Genomic DNA, 22948 nt, shown 5'->3' with positions numbered 1-22948 from the left:
GGTTCGTGGCATCGGCGACGTCAACGCAGATTCAAAACAAGAGCCCGTGATTGGACGCTCCGGGCGCATCGTGAAGTGGAAGGGAAGACAGACCCAAGAGGCATAAGGGGAAGAGGCTAGGAACTTGAAAGAGTGCTCGTGTCTAATGATGTTTAAGAAAGGGCTTTAATTTTTCATTAGGACAACGGGGAACATCAAAGGCGCGTTTCTTTATTTTTTAACCAATGCCTCGGGGCTAGTTTCCGCTCGCGCCGGGATATTATCCGTTCCCGACTTCCGTTCAAAATACTCTTCAGCCGACACCCACGGCTCAACGACGTATTGACATTTCTTAAATATTGCCGTCCTCATGCGTCCATATCGAAAGAAAGAAAGAAAGAAAGAGAGAGGGAGGGAGGGAGGGAGAGTCTATTTGCCCCCGGGAGAGGTTCGTCCCGCTCTCTTCCCCTTCCTCGCTTGCCTTCGCGTAACGGATTGCATCGTCAGAAGTCGTCGGTGCACGTGGGAACCTGCTCCCTATGCCACATGGAGGATCTCGTCCTTAGCTATTAAGGGCCCGCGCATATGCGTGTGCTCAGAGTAAAGAGTCAACGACAAACGGTCGACGACCCTTGGAGAAATGTCTCTCTTAGGACATCGTGAGCGCGCGTTTATTGTCCCACGATTTAATGGGCCCCTCATAGAATGAGCCCTTCTGTTTCTTCGTTTGCAAATGAAATGTATGCAGGTAGGTACACGTCGACATACTAGGGAGGGAGTATTGAACGTAATTTTTGTTCAGATTTACAATCGCGTTATTCATTATACCTCGCTGTCGCGTGCTTTGATCCGCGAGAGAGATGCATGTTCGCGTTATTACACATCGCGATGCGAATGCGGTATTTATCCCATATTAACTGGAATCATGCGCGATAATGTTGATCGCGAAACGCGGAACTTCGTCGCCTTATCTTTCGCTTAGAGTGAAACGCATCGGGAAAACGTGGCGACACGATTAATGATAGCGACCACGTCGCGCTCTTCATTTCTAACGCTCGAGCACGAGTAAGATGCACGTTAGCAGTCAATGAGAACGGAATCTGACAGAAAGACGGAAAGTGGCGCTCGCAAGGAGCACACCGTGGCTTTCTTCCTCTTCAGCGACTTCTCGTGTATGTCTCTCCCGCGTCCCCAACCGCATATTGCAACGTGTACCGGGGCTTACAGCCGATCGATATCTTAATAATAAATACAAGAGGGGTTCACTCTGATGGCTGGTTGGTGTGAGATTGAAGAGGGGGACTGTGGGGAGGTGATTGGGGGGTGGAATGACGCCACGTTGTATCGGTGGCGCAGAGGATTTGCGTTAGATAGAGCAAACGGGAGGAAGGATGGAGCGAAAGGGAAGAGACGGAGAGAAAGCGGGAGAGATCAAGGGAGGGTGAGCGGGGTGAGCGAGAGGGAGATCATTCGCACCTCGAGGTGTAATGAGAAAATTTGAAATATCGCGGGCGTCTCCCGCTCTTCTCTACCGCCATTCCTCTACGCCACTCTCCCCCTTTTCTCTCTCTCTCTCTCTCTCTCTCTCTTTCTTTCAACTCCCTTCGCTTAAAAAAATATAACAACGCCGGTAGTCATAAACGGCTGATCCGCGTATCCTCGCCCCCTCGACCCCTTCCTCTCGCTTTTCCACTTTTTTTTTCTCCGTCACCCTGTGGGAGATTATAAAGGCGCCTGGTATAAGGCACTCTCCTCTCTTACTCTCTTTCTTTGTTTGTTTGCCCGTTTCCTCTCTGTCGCCCCATAATGCCCGCCGACCGGGCGAGGGGTTTTCGTGGACAACCGCGATTACACACCCGTCGCCGCGACGCCACCGCCGCCGCGCCGCCGCCGCCGCCGCCGCCGCCGCCACGCCGCTGTGCTGCGACGCGTGATCGACCGGCGACCTATCGATCGACCGCAACTTTAACTCGTCCGAACATCGCATCTGTCGTAAAAATATCGGTCGCAGTTTTTTTAACGAACATTTAGCGCACGCGTTCGAAATGGGTCACGACATGCTTGAACCGAATACGAGTACGCTAACAGACGCGATGTAAACCCCAATGAGAGCGCGGGCGCGAACTCGCTCGCCGTTATGCAACCGGCAGTTGCGAGTCAAAAGCGACATTACGGATTCTTTATGCCCGCATAAATTTACCCTCTCCCCCGCCGATCGCGCGGCATCACTTCGCACTTTCCGCGGTCGACTCGTTTGTCATTGTTTAATTGTCACGAGGAGGCGGCATTGGCGAATTGACGGAAATGCACTGTTAGCTGCTTACGCAAACATCTTTAACCACTCTTGCTACTCGGAGGTAAGTCGATACGACCTCGAGGCGGCGAAGGAGGAAGATGTATCTTTATGCATGGTGAAAACTGGCGGCATCACGCGAGCCAGATTGCGCGAGAAACGTATGTAAATGCGCCGATGTTCACGGAATATCGCACCGGATGACCTTTCCTTATCGCGGAAACAATGATACTTGTATCGATTTGACAATGGCATAACGCCCCTATTCGCCGATGCGACTCTCAAACCCCCGCTAATTCGACGCTCGAAGCGGAGTTTCTATTATTTATCATCTACCGAGATTTATATTTCGCGCCTGCGAGCGCAATCGATCGATCGATCGATGGAACGTCTGCGCGATTCCGTTCGGAATTCCCCGTGCCTCTTATATTAGTCAACCGGCGAGAAATAAATAGAGGGAAAAGAAGAGCGGTGTACGTACGTAGATGATGCCGCGGGCGCGCGCGGATAAAAATAGATGCGAGAACGCGTGAGGGCGAAGGCGCGTGATCCATTCGGGATTCCGCGTTCGGCGCACAAAGAATGCTCGGCGCTCGACGGGGCGAATGTCAGGCATACCCGGTGTCGACCTGTATACACAAGTATATAGTTCCCCATCGTCGTGTGCGGACATCGGTACAGTTCCGATTCATCTTGAATCTCGCGCACGGCGATCCACGCGTTAAGCGGCATCCAGATGTAAGGAACGATAAAGAGGCGAATTCCGTGAGGTCCGATTTTTAAAATCTCTCACGTTGCCTTTGTTGTTAAAACCTTGGGACTTTATAACGACCTGAGATAAATCCGACTCGCCATGACGGTCGAATCGAGTGAAAGAGCTGCTTTTTGCCATTCTCAATCTTCCCAGCTCGACGGCTGCGAGAGGACGGTAAAAAAGGAAGAAGACGGCGAGAGTCGAAAAATCTTATTCCGGAGTTACCTGAAATTGACTGCGCGGAGATTAATATCCCGCCGGTCAATCTCCGAGGTATATAAATGCCATTCGTCTGCTGACGATATTTTAAACGATAATTTAGATCCGCCGAGAATATAATATACTGTCATCATATCAACGTCCTGTTATTATTCCACCGTTCGCGCATTTATTTACATGAGTTACACATTTTTTTTGTAAAAAAAGAATAGCCTTAAAGATAGCGTAGAAAGTTAGAAGAGAGCAGCGGTACGTTTATAAGTAATGAATTAAAAAATTTAAAAATACTCGTGCGCTAATTCGCACGTATACGACGGTCGCTTCGATAACGGACAGCTCGAGCGATTGCATTGGTGACAAATAAAACGCGTCCATCCAGATGCACTTATAGCCGACCGTTATGCGACGAGGTAGCGATAGAGCGTGTCGGAAATCGATTCTTCAGTCCCCGGCGATAGGAGGCGGCGATCGCCGCACAAAGTGCGTGATCGTGTATTAGACGCAGGAGGTAATCCCGCGGTTAAACTTCTTGCGTCCGCGCGCGCTGAGATTACCCTGACGGCCCTATGTCGAATCGGTGAGTACCGATCGATCGGCGCAGCCGGGCACCGGCTTGGAGAAGTCGGATAACCGTCAATTTGCGAAAGGGGTGTAAGACGGGCGTCGAGGCCGAGACGAAACGACTCTCGACTCGACGGCGGCAGCGGCGGCGGCGGCGACGGCGGCACGGCGATCGAACATTGCCGGCACACATCGCGATCGCTCACCTTCTTCCCTCCTCAGGGTTGAAAGGCGGTGTCTGTGTAATCGATGCTGTCGGACGATCGAATCGAAACTGCTGCTGCTGCTGCCAGCAGTAGCATCTCGTAATGATAGGCGAGAGGACGACGGGCGCCCAATCCGCGCCCGATCTGACGTGCGTCCGTAACCGAGTAATTCGATCGTGTCACGAAATCCGCTCCGTGCATTCCTTCCTTCCGCGAGCGTTTCTGCCCGGCGCTCGGCGCAGCTGCCGCAATTTCGTTTCGTTTTCCCGCTGACGCAAACGCGGTGCACGACGAGTAAAAGCAAGTTTGTCATTTTAGTCCGACATTATCAAATTCTTAACTGCAGCAGCAGCGGTAATGTTAGACCTACACGAGCTAAAGGTTAATGTGTTTATCGAATTAGCACGATCAATGAAATCGATGAATGATGTTAGTTTTTTCTTCTGTTTTTTTTTACGTCGTACGGAAATTCATTGGAGATTATCGGACGATCAGCGAGAGCGGTTGTGCTCTTCTAGCGGGACTAACGGCGTTGCGAACCGATGCGCGGGTATTTTAATCGGCGATCGGCGCTTTCTGGATCTGATATGGGAGGTGTCGAGCGACGAGAGAGACAGAGAGAGAGAGAGAGAGAGAGAGAGTGTGTGTGAGTGAGAGAGAGGCGCAGCGAGGGTAGAGGATGTTATTCAGAAGCGATAAAATCGTCGTAGTGCATGTAATGACAAACACATGCGTTCTCACCCCGATCCCTGACTCCGCCGGTGTACAGGTCGCCCTATCGGGCCGGATCTATATAACGTGGCATATGTTTAGGTCATTAATTAGCATCTGGAGCCAATTAAAGTAATTACGAATTCGACGGTAAAATATCGCTGCAGGCTACGGCGGGCGGCCTAGGAGCGCGCTCGGCTCTCCCGGCGCGGCGCGGCGCGGCGTATTATAAGCGAGCGAGCGATTCCCGAAGCCGCATGGCATACACGCAACAAAACCGAACCACGTCAGTTTTTATCAGACATCCGTCATGTTGTGAAGGCGATCGATTGTTCTACGAAACTATAACGGGGATACTTATATTGCCGCGCCGCGCCACCGCCGGTGAGGCAATGTAAAGTTCTCCCCCCGCCTTAGCATTATCCGCGACCGGTCTCTATTATTCTCGGTATCGCGATCTCGTTACTAATGGCATCATTACTATCCGTTTCGACAAGTTCGGAAACTTTAGCGCAACGGCTACTTGCAGAGCTTATCCAAGTTAAATATTGACTCGTTGCCTACATGCGATGTGTATTATGACCTGAAAAGAAACGTGAAGTATATAATAACGATATTGTGCGTTCGTGCGGCGCGACGGACGCTAAGCGCGTCGCAAAGAGGAGCGCGCATATATCTTCGCTCTGCACGCGTATATAATTTAATTTATTCACACCGTCTTTCATTAAAGCGAAAACGTTAGATCGCATTGGACGATGCGATCCTTGTATCGCCAAATGCTTTTTTTTTTTTTTACAAAAGCGCGCTCTCCGCGTCCCCTGTTTCCGGCGATGCATAGACGCAGGCGTGCAGGAAAATATAAATTAGCCGTACATCGTAACGCAGTTTAATTACAAAATAGGCGCGCGCGCTTATCGCCGTTCGCGCTTATTTGCGAACGTTGAATATTTAGCGCAACAATAACAAGATGCATCGGCGCGATACGCGTTTGACGCTATAATAAATCATCGCCGGCGGAATCTTTTACGTTTAGATCGCGCGTTATGACCGCGCGCTGACGCCCGATCGCGCTCGGCTCGGCTCGGCTCGGGAGGAGTGCGCGGGACGTTCGAAGAAAACCATTATCCCCCAACGACTTCCGCTGTTAATATAACGATCGCGGTAGCTCCGCCGCGCCGCGCGCGCGAGGAGGACGATCGTTATCGGCGATCCTCTCTCGATCCTCTCTCGTCTATCGGGCCGCGCGCCGAGTCCTCGGAAATTTCCCCCCTCCGCTGACACATCAGTTTCCTGACGTGTGTCCACGTGACAAATACGCAGGATGCTACCAGACGGGCAGCTATCGATACGCATCCGCCATTCGAACAGCCATATATTACGGCTCGCTCTTGGATATGTATTTATGCTTCCCGTATCATTTCGCAATTATCGATAACATCGTCAAGGCTTTTTGCAGGAAACAATGGGTCATTACTTGCCTGCTGTAGCCTGGTGCCTCTGTTTCTCTCTCTCTCCTTGCCTCCGACTTCGTCCACGCTCGTCCTCACCTCTCCCGACCGTTCGCCGATCGCGACGCCATATGTGTCTTACGAGACGTCATACACACATCGACGGATCGATACACACGTCAATGCCGCGTCCCGCATCGACTCAATGAAACTCTCCCAATATCGTTAATTTTATTTTCGGTTGCTCGCGCGTTTTTACACTCGATACCAATATTTATCCCGTATTAAGTTGAGCGGTCTGCAATTTTTATTAAAAGGATGTAGACAACAATTAGTTTTATCAACCGAATTGACCTCTTGTCTTTTATACTGAAGCTGCTAGTTTATTTCTAAAAACACTGTATTGTAATGTCCTTTCTGTATTGTAATTGTTTGTCTTATACGTTTAAAACTTTTATGGGCAACAAACGTGTCAACTTCAGAAGTCGATAACAAAACTGTAATTTTCTAATTTTTTTTATTCTTTGTATGAAATTGTTGATTTCACCCAGCGTTATTGTCAATACTTTAATCGTGGAAAAGGATTTGTAATTCTGCGTAACCAACTGAAAGATTAGGTGTGAATTACTTTGTGTGAAAAGTAAAATCTCGTATTCAATCGGTAAAACAGGCCTGTCTCCAGCATTTCCTTGATACCTACCTATTACTAACAATGAGTGAATTTATTTTCTCCGTCTACGCAGTAGATAGGTTGTGGACTGCGTAGTCGGCGCGATAGCGAATTGTCAATCGAGATTGTCAGCGTAACACGAACTTGTTAATGAATGGACGGATTGTGGCTTACGTCATCGACGACGCTCGATTGTTGATCGCAGAGACGACAGGTCCGGTTTCCTTTCTGACGCGGTGAGCCGGTACAGAAGCGGTATAACCTGTTTGATTCGAGCGATCGATCCCCGAATCCCTTCCCGAATGCCTTCTATCGGATTGCCGCGAACGTGGATGAAGTGGACGGCGGGAAAAGAGAGGAGACGAACGAGTCGCGAAGAGAGGACAAGAATTGCAGGCAGGGGTAACTATCCGGCGTGTGTGCACGCCGCGAATGTGGCCGGGGATAGGTCGGTTCGAGGGCCGTGCTACTTTGAATATAAAAGCCGCTATAATTAATATCCAAGCCAGGAATAACGGGGTCGGCGAACAATATTTATTAGATACTTTATGGGGAAAGTTTAAAAAGGTAATACCCTCTCTGTACTTAACGGCGCCTTCGTTATTTTCGTATCAACCCTCTTCTTTTTTTTTTTACTCTCTATCGATGAAAAAGTTTTGATTCGAAAAAGATCCACTGTCCTCTCCCCCCCCTCTTTCATTCGTATCGCATATCTCCGCACTTACGACGGGCGTTTGTGCTTTGATGAAGGGGTAACGTCGTGGCAGACGTCGCACATCGGCACGCTAATTAACGAGCTCTTTGCTCGAGATCTGGCAAAGGCAAATGTAGTCGCCAAAAGTATTTCGTCGTTAATGGTCTCCTTGCGAAAGCTACGTCTTCGTCACTATTGACGAAACAGTGCTCTCCTTTACGTATCGACACGCATCAGCGATTTCAGCAGAAATGCAGAAACGCTACGCGACATGTGGGGCCTAATTATTGTAACTGACATGTTACAGCGGCAACAACGTTCACACCGCGAATATTAAGTAATAGTTAACCTCGCGAAAATATCGATCACAGTATTTCCAGTTGCGATTGCAATTTGCAGTATGCACGACGTCTGATGCACGGTACATAGAATAAAAAAAAAGATAATTCTTGATTACTTGTAAATATATAGCTCATTAGTTGCAATGGTGCATAACAAAAAAAAAAAACAAAATTTTCCAGTTTGAATATTTCGAATCATTAAAATTTTGTGATGTCATTTTTAAATGCGATTTTAGTGTTGCAATTTGATTTACGGGCTGTAGAGAGGAAAAAAAATATCATTAATTCTTGAGCCGGTATTTATAGTCGTAAATAATTTTCAATCTTTGATTGAAAGCGTAGTTAATTACAGATTTATTCATACATTTATTTACTTTCTTTTTTCAATCAAAGATTGAAGATTATTTATATGATTATGAATACCTGCTTTAGTTTTTTCGACTCTCATCGAAATTTTCTTTTTTTCAAGACAATTAAAAATTGCAATTTTTTTTAGTTATGCTGCAAATTTGGAATTGTTGCAGCAAATGAGTGATATATTTCTAACAATGCCACGCACAGGTGGTTTGACGTAAACTCTCCCGCGGGGCAGCGTCCGAATTCCGATAACATTAAGGAGTTACGTTATAGAACGACGGAGTGCATTACAATGTCTAGGATCAAAGAAAACTGCGACGCCAGCCTGCTATTTCCTGCGCTGAGAATATCAAAGCAGCCTCGCGCGGCTCGACGGGCCCGCGTCGTTTCTATTTTTGCCGGCTTTTCGTAGCCGCGAAATTAGGTGCAGCCGGCGAGAATTGATTGATTTCGCGTCGCACGGCTCCGCGACGGTAATTTAACGATCCGGACCACCGTGAAAAATTTGCAACACCTTAAGCGCAATCGTCTGCGCCGCTAAAACCCTCTGGCTGCGTTGCAAAATTAAACCTCTTTAAAGCGAAACGAGCTACAATCTCGAATTACAAAGTACCTGTATCTCGATAAAAAAAAACTATCGTTTATTATTATTAACTCGAGAGAGGTAACATTTTTCCATTCTTATATTAATCGGTCTCGAAATTATCAAATATCAAATATCAGTTCACACACACACACACACACACACACACACACACACACGCCAAATGAGGTATAAAGTACTTATACTGATAGAGTTGATAAAAAATGCCAATATTACTCGTTTATATCACGTGATATTGTTAACGTTACTTGAATCAGTTTTGCAATTTAACATAATGCGAACTTCGTCTCGCATATTTGATTAAAGTCACCGAGAAAATTTAGAAACGCGATTTTCAATTTGCACCGAGCTGACATGCCGTATATTACGAATTAATATTAATTATCGTCTCTTTTCCTTGTTACAGAGAGCGACTTCGGCGGAGAAAGAAATAGCCGCGCTAAAAGAACAGCTCGCCGCAACGAATGACAACAATTCCAAGACTGAGGGACACCAATTGTCTCAGCCTCCGCAGGGAAGCGATCAACAACAGGTACACGATGCCAGCAATCCCAGAAGGACGCCGAACAGCAACCTCGAGCAGGAGCTGCAGGCCAAAGACAAAGAGGTGCGTTAGATCAAACTCGAAACCCTTCCGCTAAAATGTTGCTCTCTCGTGTATTGCCATGTGGAATGGTGATTGTAATCTTTGAACTCCTCTCTCTCTCTCTCCCTCTCTCTCTCCCCTTCTCTCTAACATTTAATTAAAAATAAAAAGTATAAATTACTTTCTTTGAAAATTGTAATGCAACAAGAATTGTGTATATCTCTTTGTCTCTGATAAGAAAATTTATCTTGATTATATTAGCTTCCATATTAATGTTTCGTTAAAAAAAAAAATTTGTTTTTATTATTGACAACGTAAATGATGAGACGGTATCACTGTAATAAAGGGAAACGGATCTCACACGGCTCGCGAAAGGATTGACAAATCGAACGTTCCTTCACGAGCAATCGCGCGGTTTAACCATTGCAACTGGGGGTTGCTGCGTGGCGCGAAACCACCGCGTGCATGCTAGTGCGATTTCTGTGTGCAGACACGCGTGAGCCCGCGGCATGTCGAGGTGAATGACTAACGTTGCTCGTGTTCGATATCCGCATTCGGTGGATTATTGTCCCTCTCCTTCTTTATTCGCCTACGCAATTCTGTTCCACGCAATCACGTTCGTACACCGCACGCATGCTTGACATTCATCCCTTCGTAACCGCCTGCTACCGTCGCTCAGAACCTTCGAATAGCAAATTCTTTAATTAACAGCCGCGTTCATGTAGACACATGAAAATTAGCTGAATACGTATCGATAGAAAATAACGTACCGGAAAGAACGCAAGTTTATGTAGCTTTTACGACAAATTGCATTTTATTATTAAACATTTTTTATATCAATATTATGAATATTGCATTAATATATGTAGGGGGGGGGGGTTGCCAAATGTGTACCACTTTTTATTAAACTATTTTTTTATTATATTTCGCATTTGCTGTTTGGATACAAATCAAAGGTTGATATTATAGCTTGATGTTTCAAACATCTATTATCACATGTTAAACCTTTCAATAATAACAAATCAGTTTGTTATAAACTTTTCTGTATTATGCTGTGATAAGTGTGATTTCGAAAACCGGGCGCCTAAAGCATATTTGTGATTTCTGAAATCTTCTTTAAAAACATTGAATTTTTAATTAAAGCAAGTAAAAATATAGAGAAACGTTAACTAATACTTATTTTATTAATAATTTTGCAAAAGACACATCAAGTATTTAATAATGAAAAAGTATGGACACTGAAACTAAAACTGGCTTGAATTTATTTTGGTAATTGACTTACTTTTATTCATAGCAATTATTTATTAATTTCACATAGTTACTATATAAATCAATGTAAAATTTACATTAAATGTAGCTGGTTTTCTAAATTGCTGACAGCATGTTCAAAACGAGATAAAACTTGTTAAATTTCTGTCCACATTATGTTTTTTTTTTTTATTATTTTTTATTTTTGTCACTAAACGTTGTGCGAAATAAAAATGTAAAATATTTAAAATTTAGAAGATTAATACGAATTCAGCAATTCTTCCCTGTATATTACATTACAGAATTAATAATGTCAATAACAGCCTTGTTATTAAAAGTGTAATAAATAGTATATCACACTTAAAACATTATTGAAAAATATTATATAATATAAGAGGAAGAGTATTATTATTCCAAAAAATTGCGCAAATTATACCAACCGACGAAAGCATACATAACACCTAAGATCGAGTTAGTGTTTCACAAATTATATTTATTTACAAGGAGATTGGCATGTATAAATTATAGAGACAGTGCCAGTGTTGAGTTGTACGTAGCGAATCGCATTTAAAGGCGGCAACATGATTGGCATACGAACGCGGCATGTAATGAATTCGGGTGAGCCGTTTCGTAACTCTCGCGTGGCATTTTTCCCCCCTCGAGAAAGATACACGATCGGGACCTAGATTCGCGATAAACGTTTCAAATTACTCCGCCGCGTTTGCCGCGGAACCACGCGAACTCCCGCTTGCAGCTATAAGTAGCGAACGTGTAACTAACGATACCCGATCGGCTCTATCGAAATAGATAACGAAGTCAATTTAGAAAAGCCGTAACCACGCCGGGGGGATCTTGCTGCCGTATCGCTCTCCAGTATCGTTATCCATTAACGTCGCGTCCGATCGAATAGCTGCATCTCGACATATATTTAGGCACACGTCGCGTTACGGATGCGTTCGCCCAAGAGCCGTTAAAGCGCCGGATCTTTCTTTGCCGATTCGCCGGTTCGGGACTCCGCGCGATAACCTGTATCGTATATTTATCGAGAGGGTAAATAACCCCGGGGCGAGAAGGGCGATCGTGTGCTTGCGCGCGCGCGCGGTTTCGTTCTCTCGGCAGAAATAGCCGCGACGACCGGCACAAACCCAAAGCCTCTTCGAAAAGCCGGGCGAGTGCAACATTGCTCTCGTCTAACTGCCCGCTGCAATCTCGAGCTGCAACGTGCAGCTGCCGCGCGACACGGATGAATGGAGATAATGACGGTCATCCCTCACTTTTACCGCCAAATATTCGACCTAATAAACTACGGTCGTCTCGTGCGGTGACTCCGTTTTCTTGGATTTCGTTTTACCTGGAAATATATAGGGGGCACCACGAGGTATGCCGAGCCTTTACGCTTCTGGCTGATGTGCAATTAAAGTCGATTAATTGCGAGTAGGGGTAATTATATATAAATGTACGTAGCGTAACGAAAATCTTACGTCTGCAACCGACGTATATATCATCGTTGTACGAGTCACGCACCTTCAGGTTTCAAAATCTTTTTTCCCCCCTTTTCCCCTTAGGAAAAAGTGTTTCATTAAACTGAGAACCGAAATACCATCGGTTACTGATATAATAATCAGTTTATTGATACATTTGATCAGTTCCTTCTTTTCAAGAATTAATTCTATCCATGTTGCTAAAATTATTAATTATATAAAATATGAATATTACAAATTTTATTAATAATAACAAACTGAAAGCAAGGTAAACGTTAATTTATTTAATGAAAAGCTTGAAATTAAACAAAAAATTCATATTCTTTGCTCGTCCGAAGCTATAGAGGAATGATGCGCGTTATATAGATCAAACTGCCAGTTGAACAAGGTATACATGGCTATCCAAGTCGATAAATCTTCGAGAGGTAATATAGAATACGAGTTACCTGCCGCTACTCGAAGCCTTTTTTCCCCGGAAGTGGTCAGGAAGAGCCTAAGTGGTAGTTGCACCCTTTAGTACCGTGCACTTTGCGTGGTTTACGAAGCGGCGTGCTAGGAGGTCGAGCCCGTAAAAATCCTGCGGTAAAGGAAAAGGAGTGTGGCGGGAATGGTGGGAGAAAGCGTAACCTGTTAAGGGCGTATAATGCGAGAGGGGGCGAAAACAGCGACGCGACGACGAGCGGGGGTTGCGGGAGGGGCGAGGGGGTGGCGCGGAGAGGCGGGCGTATACACGAGTTCTTAAACAAAGCCAAAAACACTTAAAGCGGCGCGCGCGTGAGAAAGGAGTGATAAAAACGCCGCTAAGAGTTCAATAAGTATCCTCCTTAGAGCCAATAACAGCCACTCCTCCTTTTCTGTCGTCTTCAACAGCCGTCCGTCCTACCTCCGCTTCGTTGTCCCCGCGCGAGGAAAATCGTTTGCCTCGAAGCCTCCGGAGCCCGTTGTAATCCCGGAGCCGATAATCTCCCGATCCCGTCCCTCCTCTTGTCAACGTCGTATCCTCGGTCCTTGTTCGTCCGTTCCCTTGTCTCGAGGGTGGAAAGGGGACGGCGCGCGTTTCTGTTCTCACCGACGCGACGATGCCTTTTAACGGATAAGAATTTGCTCCGCGGACAATGTCTTTATTGAGAAGCCATCGCGCGCCGTGGAGCACCGGAATGATTTTTATTATTCGTCGATTAAAGGGAGGTAATGGCAGTTTCGAGTCCCTCCCGTGCGACGGGATGATTTAAGGACGATAATGAGGAGTAAATAATGCGATAGTGTCTCCGAAAGAGGGGTAGGGAACGAGGACGGATTGTCTCGGAAAGGGGTGGTCCGCACGATACTCGGGAGTACCCCCGTGAATTATTGGAGACTTCGGAAGTACGTTAGTTTACGACGGGTCGATAATTATCAGACACGCGTGTACCAATTTATATATTGGCGTAACTGATATCTTTACTCAGCTAATAGTTTTGGACACTCGACGCGCGCGTTGTCTGATTCCGAACGTAGAAAGATTGCACGAGTAAAATGGATTTTTTAGTTTCCTTAGCCCGAATAACAACGCATGGGTCTGGAAAACCCGTACGCAACTTTGAGTACGCATAACTTTGGTTCCAATCAATATTTTTCAATAAATTTTCTTTTAACGAAAATTCAGAATCTTAGAATTGACGGAATAAATCGTATTGCCAAAAAATTAGCCATTTTGAAGTTACCAAGGAAAAACTGTAAATAAAAAATTGTGAATTTTTTTATTTTTTTTTAATTAAATCATACTTTCGCAACAAAAAACTTTTGAGGATTTTATAATACCGCGTTTTAAAACTGCGTTATAAAAGAGTGTTATTAAAAAAAAATATGATGACGCTGTTATTTCTTTTAAAAGTATACTTGTGTAATAAGTATGAGGACAAAAAATTTTACTTTCGTGCCGTTCGAATTCTACTTGAACACTGAAGCTGATCAACGTGGCGATTGATAGTGGAGACTGTTTAACTTCTTTTCACCCCCGATTCGAACCTTCTTTCTCATCTCCTCTTCACACAGCGAGCGATCGGATTTCCTAGACCCACGCGCTGTTTAAAGGTTAAGCGTGTTGTAATGTTATACGTTCGAGTAACGTAACAACTGCTTGATTATACGTGACATTACCTAGAACTTTTCGAACAAGACAGATCTTAGAAACGCGTTCGCGACGCTTCGCTTCCGCGTATTCGCCACTCCGGTCGGCGATGCACGCACGTGCGCTTTTTGGCATATTAATAACGTCCTCATCGTTTGATATCATCGCGCCTTCTCAGAAGCTAAGTATTCTCATTTTTTTCGAAAAAGCGTCGCCAAGCGGGACAAAACCATCATCAGCCATCTCTCTTTTTCCGAGAGCATCTCGTTAGCTGATAAGAATTATCATTTTACACTTATCAATCGGCTTCGCAGCTTCGAGCAACAAGTTTTGACATCAGTAAAGACTGAATTGCCTCCAGACAACCTTGAATAATTAATCTTCTGCTAGCGATGCTCGCTTGTATTTTTTTAGATCATTAATTGAAAAAATTCTGCTCTTGATCGCGACTACTCTCTGAATCTGAATCAACGGAATCTTACTGATGTGCAGTGCTATACTTATGACTGAGATCATCAGTTACTATTCACTATTTTTCAGTGATTCCGATTAAGAGGAGGGTACTTTCACTGACCGAATCAATATATTGTCTGATCACTGATTGATATTGTTATAAGTATATCACTGAAATCAGACTATTTATTGTCTTTTAGTGAATAATACACTGATTCCGATTTGGAAAATAGTTTTGCTACTACAAACCCTGGAGCGATTCTTCATGTGCACGTGCATGATCCCGGATTCACAAGTCGATGTTCAAATCGATGTTGATCGATGATTTTTCAGACTGTTTGATTTGATAATGTCTAGATTCTTTATTGATTCTTTATTGATTTTTGAAAGAAGTTTGACACTTTATTGTTGACATCTAGATGTATACATGTTGATGTTACTAATGATCAGTTGAGATCTAATAGATATCATATTCAAGTCGAGTCGATATATGGAGATGTTGATTCAATTTCAATATATACAGAGTTGAAAAATGATTAATCGTCTACATAATATTTTCCAGATATTATGATGAAGTTTTTGAAACATCGAATCAATTGATTAAATTATTGATTTGCACATGATCCCAACATGATTTCAATATGATGTTTACCAGAATGTTCATCGACTTGTAAACCTGGGATACGCCGTTTTACTTTTTGCATTTGCAAATATGTTATCCACGACGCAGAACGAGGTAACGATAATTCGCGATTGCAAACGTCTTTCGTGTTCCGCGACTCATTATCTCAATATTTTGGAGCTACCAGTGTTGTGTATGCGAATTGTAGCCTCTGACTTCGTCACGGCACGTCTGTAATTTCAACAAGACATTGTCAGCGATCCACGCTGTCCCCGCGGCACCCTGTCCGTCACCCCCGGAGACAGGCTCGCGCTTCGCGCATTTAAATCTTGTGTTCCGGAAAGCGCTCCCGTTCGCCCCGCCGGAAATAAATCACTAGCCCGTCGCGCGTCTGAATCACGGACCTGTGTGAGCAACACGAAAATCGTTGTCAGGAAAGGCGGGAATTTCTTTATTTTCGGCTCTGGGCTTCTACCTGTCATTCGTAGGAGAAAAGAGGGAGAAAGATAACGACCCTAAGATTTGTCGAGTTTTCCTAATTTCTGTGGTAATATAAAAATAACAATTTATATTTTTTTTATATTTATTAAAATCTTGTTTATTACCCGTAAGAATTTGAAGCTGTTAAATAAATTGGATTTTTTTTTAATTTAAACTTTTTTCAAGACATGTCAATTTCGTCATCTTGTTGTCAAATAAAATAAATATGTACTTCTTATGAATAAAATAATTTATTATAACATAATAAACTTATTTTAATATTACAACAAATTAAAGAAAAATATAAATAGGAAAAATATTTATGTAATTTGCAAAAATAAAATTATATCTTTCCCTAATTATAAATTATATTTTTCCCTACCTATTGGAACATTCGTCGTCCGACTTAAATCCGATACAAGTGGATACGAAGTTATTTCTGTAGCATATTATTAGACGGTAGGAGATGAACAGAAAGAGCGAGAGACAGAGAGGAGAGGGACACTTTTTCCCGGATAGGATGTGGCCAGATATTAGAATCGTTGCGACCGCGTAACATCCTATAAACATGGCAATAATAAAAATTAGCGCGATGGATGAAGCGACGCGATAAGCGCGCTCGTCCGCGATTCATTCCGTTTCCGTTTCCGGTCGCGTAACCGCGCCGCGCGGTATCGAAACGATAGATATCGATGTGGGACAACGTTGGAGCGTGCTCCGATTCCGATGCTCCGCGGTAGCGCAGAGCATCGTTCACGAATCCTCGATTGCGGTTTCCTCGAAACGAAGTCTCTGGCGATGTTTGCGTTGCTTAAACCGTCGCGATAACGCAACGGCGTTGACATCTCTGCGTTACATTTTTAAGTCACGTAAGACGAGAGAGAGAGAGAGAGAGAGAGAGAGATTTCTATTGAGCGTCTGTGGAATCTTCAAGGCGCGTATATAATTGCCACGGAGCGCATATACAAAGTAGCTTGAAATGCCTCATCTAGATTTATCTCCCGATGCGAACACAATAAATTACAATGGCGGAAATGTTCTCAATGTTTAGTCTTTGCGTTCCATCAACATTGCTGTCTCCTTGTCTCTGTTGCTGCAGAAATTGGATATAGCGACAATGATAACATACGCGCTACCGAGGTGGCAGAGAGAGCCTTCGGGCCTTTGTGTAGCTTGTGTCGCGGCGACAAATTGAATTCGTCACGGCCGCGACTCTAAATTCACGCTATTTTGTTGCCGCACTTATCTTCGGCATTTTGCCGCCCGTCATACCGGTCCGTCTTTTACTTTACCCGCAGCTGCTTGATCTTAATTAAACGGCAGAAATCTCTGGCAGCTTTAAAACTCGTAATAGATATTCATTTGTCCTTAACGCTTCGCGTGCCACCGAGTCTCCAGTCGTAATTGCGTCAAGTTATCATGGGCATACTTGGTCAATGAATAAAGGGAACCGCATTTTAACATTATTTGTCAATGAATAAAGAGAATCATTATTTTAACGTTATTTGGCAGGTCGCGATGACAAATTGGGCTTGGTGTGCCGTGTAAGCCGCGCGAAGTCACATTTTCGTTTTTTTTTTCCTTCTTTTTTTTCCCGACACCGTCGAAAGTTTATATATACACACATTGGCATACACACGTGACGAAAAATATCTTTCGCTCTTCGAAACGATAATTTTAAATTGCGGGGAATGCGATTATTACATAATTGCGTGACACGAGTTTAATTTGCATTCATTGCAATTGGAAATTATTAATTATTCAATCTGCCTGTCACATCGATTCTCGAATGTTTCACCGATTATCCCGGGGTAACGCAAACGCGAGTGCACGCTAATGATTGACAGTGATTGCTGCCAAAAGGCAGGCACGGTGGAGGTTCGAGTCATTTGGTCGTTGTAGCGTGACGAGTGATTCATTCCCCTCCCCGCGCAATTGCAACAAAAAAGTATAATGGTCCTTCGGATATCTATCAATTCGTTAACAATAGTAATAACCGGCGCGGCGGCGCGGGATTCGAGGGGGCATTTCACATTTCTGAGAATTGTATCGTAAATGAGTCCTTAACGACTTCGGCGAAGTTGAGAATTATTTTATTTCGGATCGTTTTCTTTCGGCTCTCACGAGACGCTTAAAAGAGGGTGACAAAGAGAAAGGGGGGGGGGAAGGGTTAGAGAGAGCGCGAGAGGAAGAGGAGTGGAACTTCTGGCAACGTGGCGAGATGAAAGAGACACCGTGATACTCGTGCCAAGGCAAATACGCTCGGCGAGTGTTTCAAAACACGTTGGCTAATGTACCGAGCGCGGTAGATCGAAAAATAACCGAGAGCGTTATCCGCGCTTCTTCTTCTCATGTCCTATTCCCGCGTATCGTCCTACGAAGTGAGATTACCACCGAGCGCGGTCGTTCTGCGCAAAAGGCACAACAGAACGTCTCTTTCTTGTCGTATCTTCGCACGTTCGTGACGTTGCACCGAAGTGGCCGCGCCACCCGAAGTGGATACAAGTAGCCCGGACTACTCAAACGTAATTCTTGGACGTATTTGTGTTTCATTTGCTCTCATACGCGCCTCACGTTTCTATTTATTTCAATTACACACGATTAAACATGTAAATCGGTAAGATGGGCCGACTCTCGCTCTGAAATTTCGCGGGTCACTTTTGTCGAGCGGAATATCATTTATGAACGGAGGTATAGGTCGACAATCTCAGATACCGTCGAATAGCTTCGTCGTTTTGCACTTCCGCCGTGAACCGCAGCGTCGACGACGGACCAACATCTTTGAAGCACGGTGGAATTTCTATTTTCTTTTTTATTCTGTATCAGTGACGGCTGTAAAACTACTCTCACAAGAGTCACATATGATTACCTAGGAACTGATAGTTAAAACTATCAAATTAACAAAAATAGTTGGCATTGCCGTAATTTAACTATAATTTATAATCGTTTTCGGTGCCAACTATATTTCTTTTGTTTTAATCATGCAAATTACATCTATTAGTCATCATTACTATTTAAATAATGATGTAGTATGCATTACTATATTCTATATTATTATTTAAATATTAATACTTAAATTAATATTACTATAAATATTAATTATTACCATTTAAATAATATTATAGCATATATTATTAATTCTATGTAACAATAGTAAGCAAATGTTTAAAAATAATTATATTTTCTATAATTGTGATTATATTTACTATATAAAAACCTTTATAGAAAAGTTTGTTTTATTTTTACCATCCATATTTTCCAATTTTATTATATTAATAATTGAAATTATTATATGTTGCAGTAAAACTTTTTTGTGGATAGTAGAACTGTGACATAAGATTATTATTATTATAGCAGTAAAAACTATAAAAATGGAACTCCTAACCTTAACCATTTTACCCTGCAGTTGTAGTCACAAATCCCAAACAGTTTTCTCTCAGTGTGACATATCTCGTATAATGTTTCTCATACTCTGGACAAAGTAAAATATAAAAATACGGATAGTAAATATAAAATAAATATTTTTATATAAGGAATCAATCATAATTGTAGTAAATATAACTGTTTTGCTAATAATTGCTCACTACTTACGTAATAACAAATAATAGCTACAATTTGCACGGCACAAGGACACTATTTAAATATCGCGTTGTGTGACATCTTACAATTTATTTTATGCTTCCCACATGATTTTCAAGCCTGACTGTTCGAGTCTTATCTCATCATCGCAAACCGTGTGAGCCAATCGGAACCTTGTCCGTTCGTCGCAATTAACAACGAGATATCGGTAACGGACGCCATATTGGTAACGCCGATGATAGGCCCGCACGAGTATATCCATAACGATATTACCATATTTGCCCTGATAGGAAGATTTGCTGATAATTAGCGCGATAAGGAACAATCGACTGCGCAATACACGATACGGCGTGACAAACAATCGGCTCGCGGCTCGAACGAAACGACAAATTTTATCATGCCTCCGGCGATTACGTGTCTGTGTGTACACGCTATACATATAACGGATATACAGCGTACTTATCCACCAAGTATTCACGGCGCCATGCGCCATAAAACAGATTAGACTTACATTGAACTGACGGATCTATCAGTGGGTGGAGAAACTAGAGCTTTAGCCATTATATGTATATAGTATTTCTACTGAAGATTGTAATTATACTGAGTCACACATGTATATGTATGTATGTATGAAAAATAATTCTTGATACATATCAGAAATTCAAGTGTCATCGACATAACAATATTTGTTAATAATGTATGATTCATATTTATTTAATTTAAAAAAATTCAATATATTTTTAATTAAAATTTCTCTCTCTCTCTCTCTCTCTCACACACACACACACTTTGTGTTTATTAGCGAAAAATAATCTATTTAACATTTTCACGAATTGTAAGAAGAAGGTTCTGTAACTTACAGATAACGCAGCTTTGCAGTACAAATGTGATATAAAATGCAATAACTTTGTAGATATTATATCTGCATACGTCTCATAAAAAATCCACCTTGCGGTATCCGCGGAAAGGATTCGCGGTTACACTGAGGCTTTCGAGAGGGTTTCAATTCGAGCGTACTGACCGGATGAGGGGATCGGAACAGGGAGGGAGGTTGGTTTGGCAAAAATCTGGAAATATTTGCATTCAAGCGAAAATTACTTGGGTCATAAGTGGAACGTGAGTGCTTACCGTACTCGTGGCTTCTTCCGGCGATAGCTGTCCGGCTTACGCCGGACGTCAGGAGAGGCTAATATCATTAAGAGATATTCATTTCGTATATAAGTTTTGGGTAGAGCAAAATATACAAAAAAACCCGCGATACAACTCGCTCGCTTCCATCCGTCAACCTCCACACTTTCAAAATAAAACTATGGCTCTCTTCTTTGCCGTCGTTTTGCCTCTCTTCCTTCGCCCTTTTTGCCTCGAATTCCCAGATCGGACCGATCTGTTAGTTTTGCGTTTATCGCTATTGCTGGCATCGATGTTCCGTATAGGGAATTTGCGAGTAGATTATTAACATTTTTTTTTTTTTTTTTACATTTTTCCATGAGTTACTCCTGACGTTATTTAAGACCGGTTGATAACGGTATATCAATCTGATTAAGCACGAGCAAACATTCTGTTGCATCAACGTTGCAGTGCAGCTCGGAAGCGAATTATCCGTAAGCAACGCTCTCGATCTACATCACCTAACCCGTGAGCGCAATCAGGAATATCCCGCGTTCTCCCTCGAGTTGTGCGTATGTGCGCGGTAAAGGAAAAAAGAGGGAGAGGAAAGACGATCCGCATGCTCCATCATCGTCGGCTGAAACATTAATTAGAAAATCTGAATAATTAGGAACTAACTTTCGCGCGACGTGTAAAACTCGTTCCGCCCCGATCCGCGCACGAACACGTAGATAGGGTACACGTGAGTGTGTGCGGTGCGTGGTTGCGTCTGTTTCGCACTCTGCAGTCGGTGGGAGTCCGCTTTCCTCTCCGTTCCGAGGGACCTCGGAACGGGATGAAGAGAAAAAGGGGGGCGGACGTCGGAGGGATCTCGCCCTTCTACACCTCCGCTCTCTTAGCCTTTTAAAAAAAGGTTCTCCAATTCGAACCGATCGATCGACCTCATACTCTCTTCCACATCGAGATGTGTATCTGGTCACGGGGCTCGCCGATTGTATCGTAATTACGGTTTTAAATATACTTCATCGAGCACGCGAGCTTACGAACTCGGCGATGGGGTGGCGGTGGCCGGCGCTGGAATAAGGTGGAGGTGAAAGGAGACAGTTAATGCCCGTGCCCTTCGATTGAACGTCGACACGAGCGCGCACCGAGAGGTGTATTGCAGGCGGCACGCTCACGGAGGGGGATGGTTGGCGGACGGGCGGGCGGTCGGCTTGGGTGGCCGAGACGGGGGGACGGGGGGTGGTGGCCACCCCGCTCGGCCACCTCATCGGTAGGCAATCTTTTCTTATCGGGTCACAGGAGATTTATAGAAACGAGCCGCGATGGCGTATTGTCATGACTTGGCCCCGTGCACGTGAAGTCGATCTGGAACGCGATATATGCGGGTGTATGGGTGTGCATGTGCCTATACACCGCGCCGACCCGAGGGCTCGCGTGTGTCGGCGGCGCGCACGACGGAAAGTAGCTACCAGATGGAATTATTACTCACAACCGTGACTAAGCCGGGCTTGAAAATTACGTGCTCGATCCGCAAAGACGATACACCGCGAAATATGCCGGTCTCTATTGCGCCGATCAAAGGATTGTGAAGTTCGCGATCGTTTGCGCCGTTAAATTATTACTGCACGCGGCGTACATAGTAGCAGCCAGTCGAACTTGATGTATGAGACTTTCCTGCGCTATGTGCAGCTTTCTATGCGGTAATCCCGCGATCGTACGTGCTTATTATCGAATGACGTAGGAATGATTATTATAGATAGACTGTTGAAAGAAGCTTCTGCCTCTGGTGCTGTGTTTAAGAATATAATCGCGTAGAGAACGCAACCTTATCCCCCTGAGCTTTACTCGCTCCGTCTTTTTATTATTCAACGTAAAATTCTATCGTCTAGAGATTAATTCGTTTCGCTAAAATTATACATTTCAAATCGCTTCGTAAGAAATATATAAAAATATATTATTTCAAGAGAAATGACACGTCTACATATTTTTAAAGGCAGAAATCTTAAAATTGATTCTCATTGAAATTTTTATTATAAGAAAGGGAGCGAGAAAGGCGCAAAAAGCAGTGACAAAACCGATACGCGACTTGCGGGCTATAATGAGCAGTAAAGAACGAAATAGTATTTGAAATTATTCGTATCTTGGCGATTTCCGCGGAAAATAATGCGGACACGGTTGAATTCGCTTTTCCATTCGCCTTCTTTCGGTCGACTTTTCTCCATTGGCCAGCCTGCTGATATCATTCGCCTTCCAATCCCACCGAAGAAGATAATACCGAAAGGATGAAGCTCTCCTGTCGACGTCCCGAACGCCCGTACGCGCACATGAAACGGAAGAGAGTACCGGCAGAAAAACGGCGGCGTCTCTCGAAATTAATTCTTTTTTTCTCCGGGAGATAAAAACCTAACGAAGCCGCGCGCGCGAGCTTTATTACGCGAAAGC

At 43.9% G+C, this 22948-nt stretch overlaps 1 protein-coding gene across 7 annotated transcripts in view; it reads left to right on the top strand.

The window, feature by feature from the left end:
* LOC105198135 (homeobox protein cut) overlaps window positions 1-22948 on the top strand; it is a 154971-nt gene that overhangs the window by 63695 nt on the left and 68328 nt on the right. For all 7 annotated transcript variants that reach the window (XM_039452913.1, XM_039452915.1, XM_039452916.1 and 4 more), the window contains exon 2: window positions 9244-9444. In XM_039452913.1, the coding sequence (XP_039308847.1) occupies window positions 9244-9444 (201 nt within the window). The remainder of the gene's footprint in view (window positions 1-9243; window positions 9445-22948) is intronic.

Source organism: Solenopsis invicta, chromosome 8 (assembly GCF_016802725.1).
Source record: "Solenopsis invicta isolate M01_SB chromosome 8, UNIL_Sinv_3.0, whole genome shotgun sequence".
Lineage (NCBI taxonomy): Eukaryota > Metazoa > Arthropoda > Insecta > Hymenoptera > Formicidae > Solenopsis > Solenopsis invicta.
This window is presented reverse-complemented; position numbering and strand designations above follow the sequence as displayed.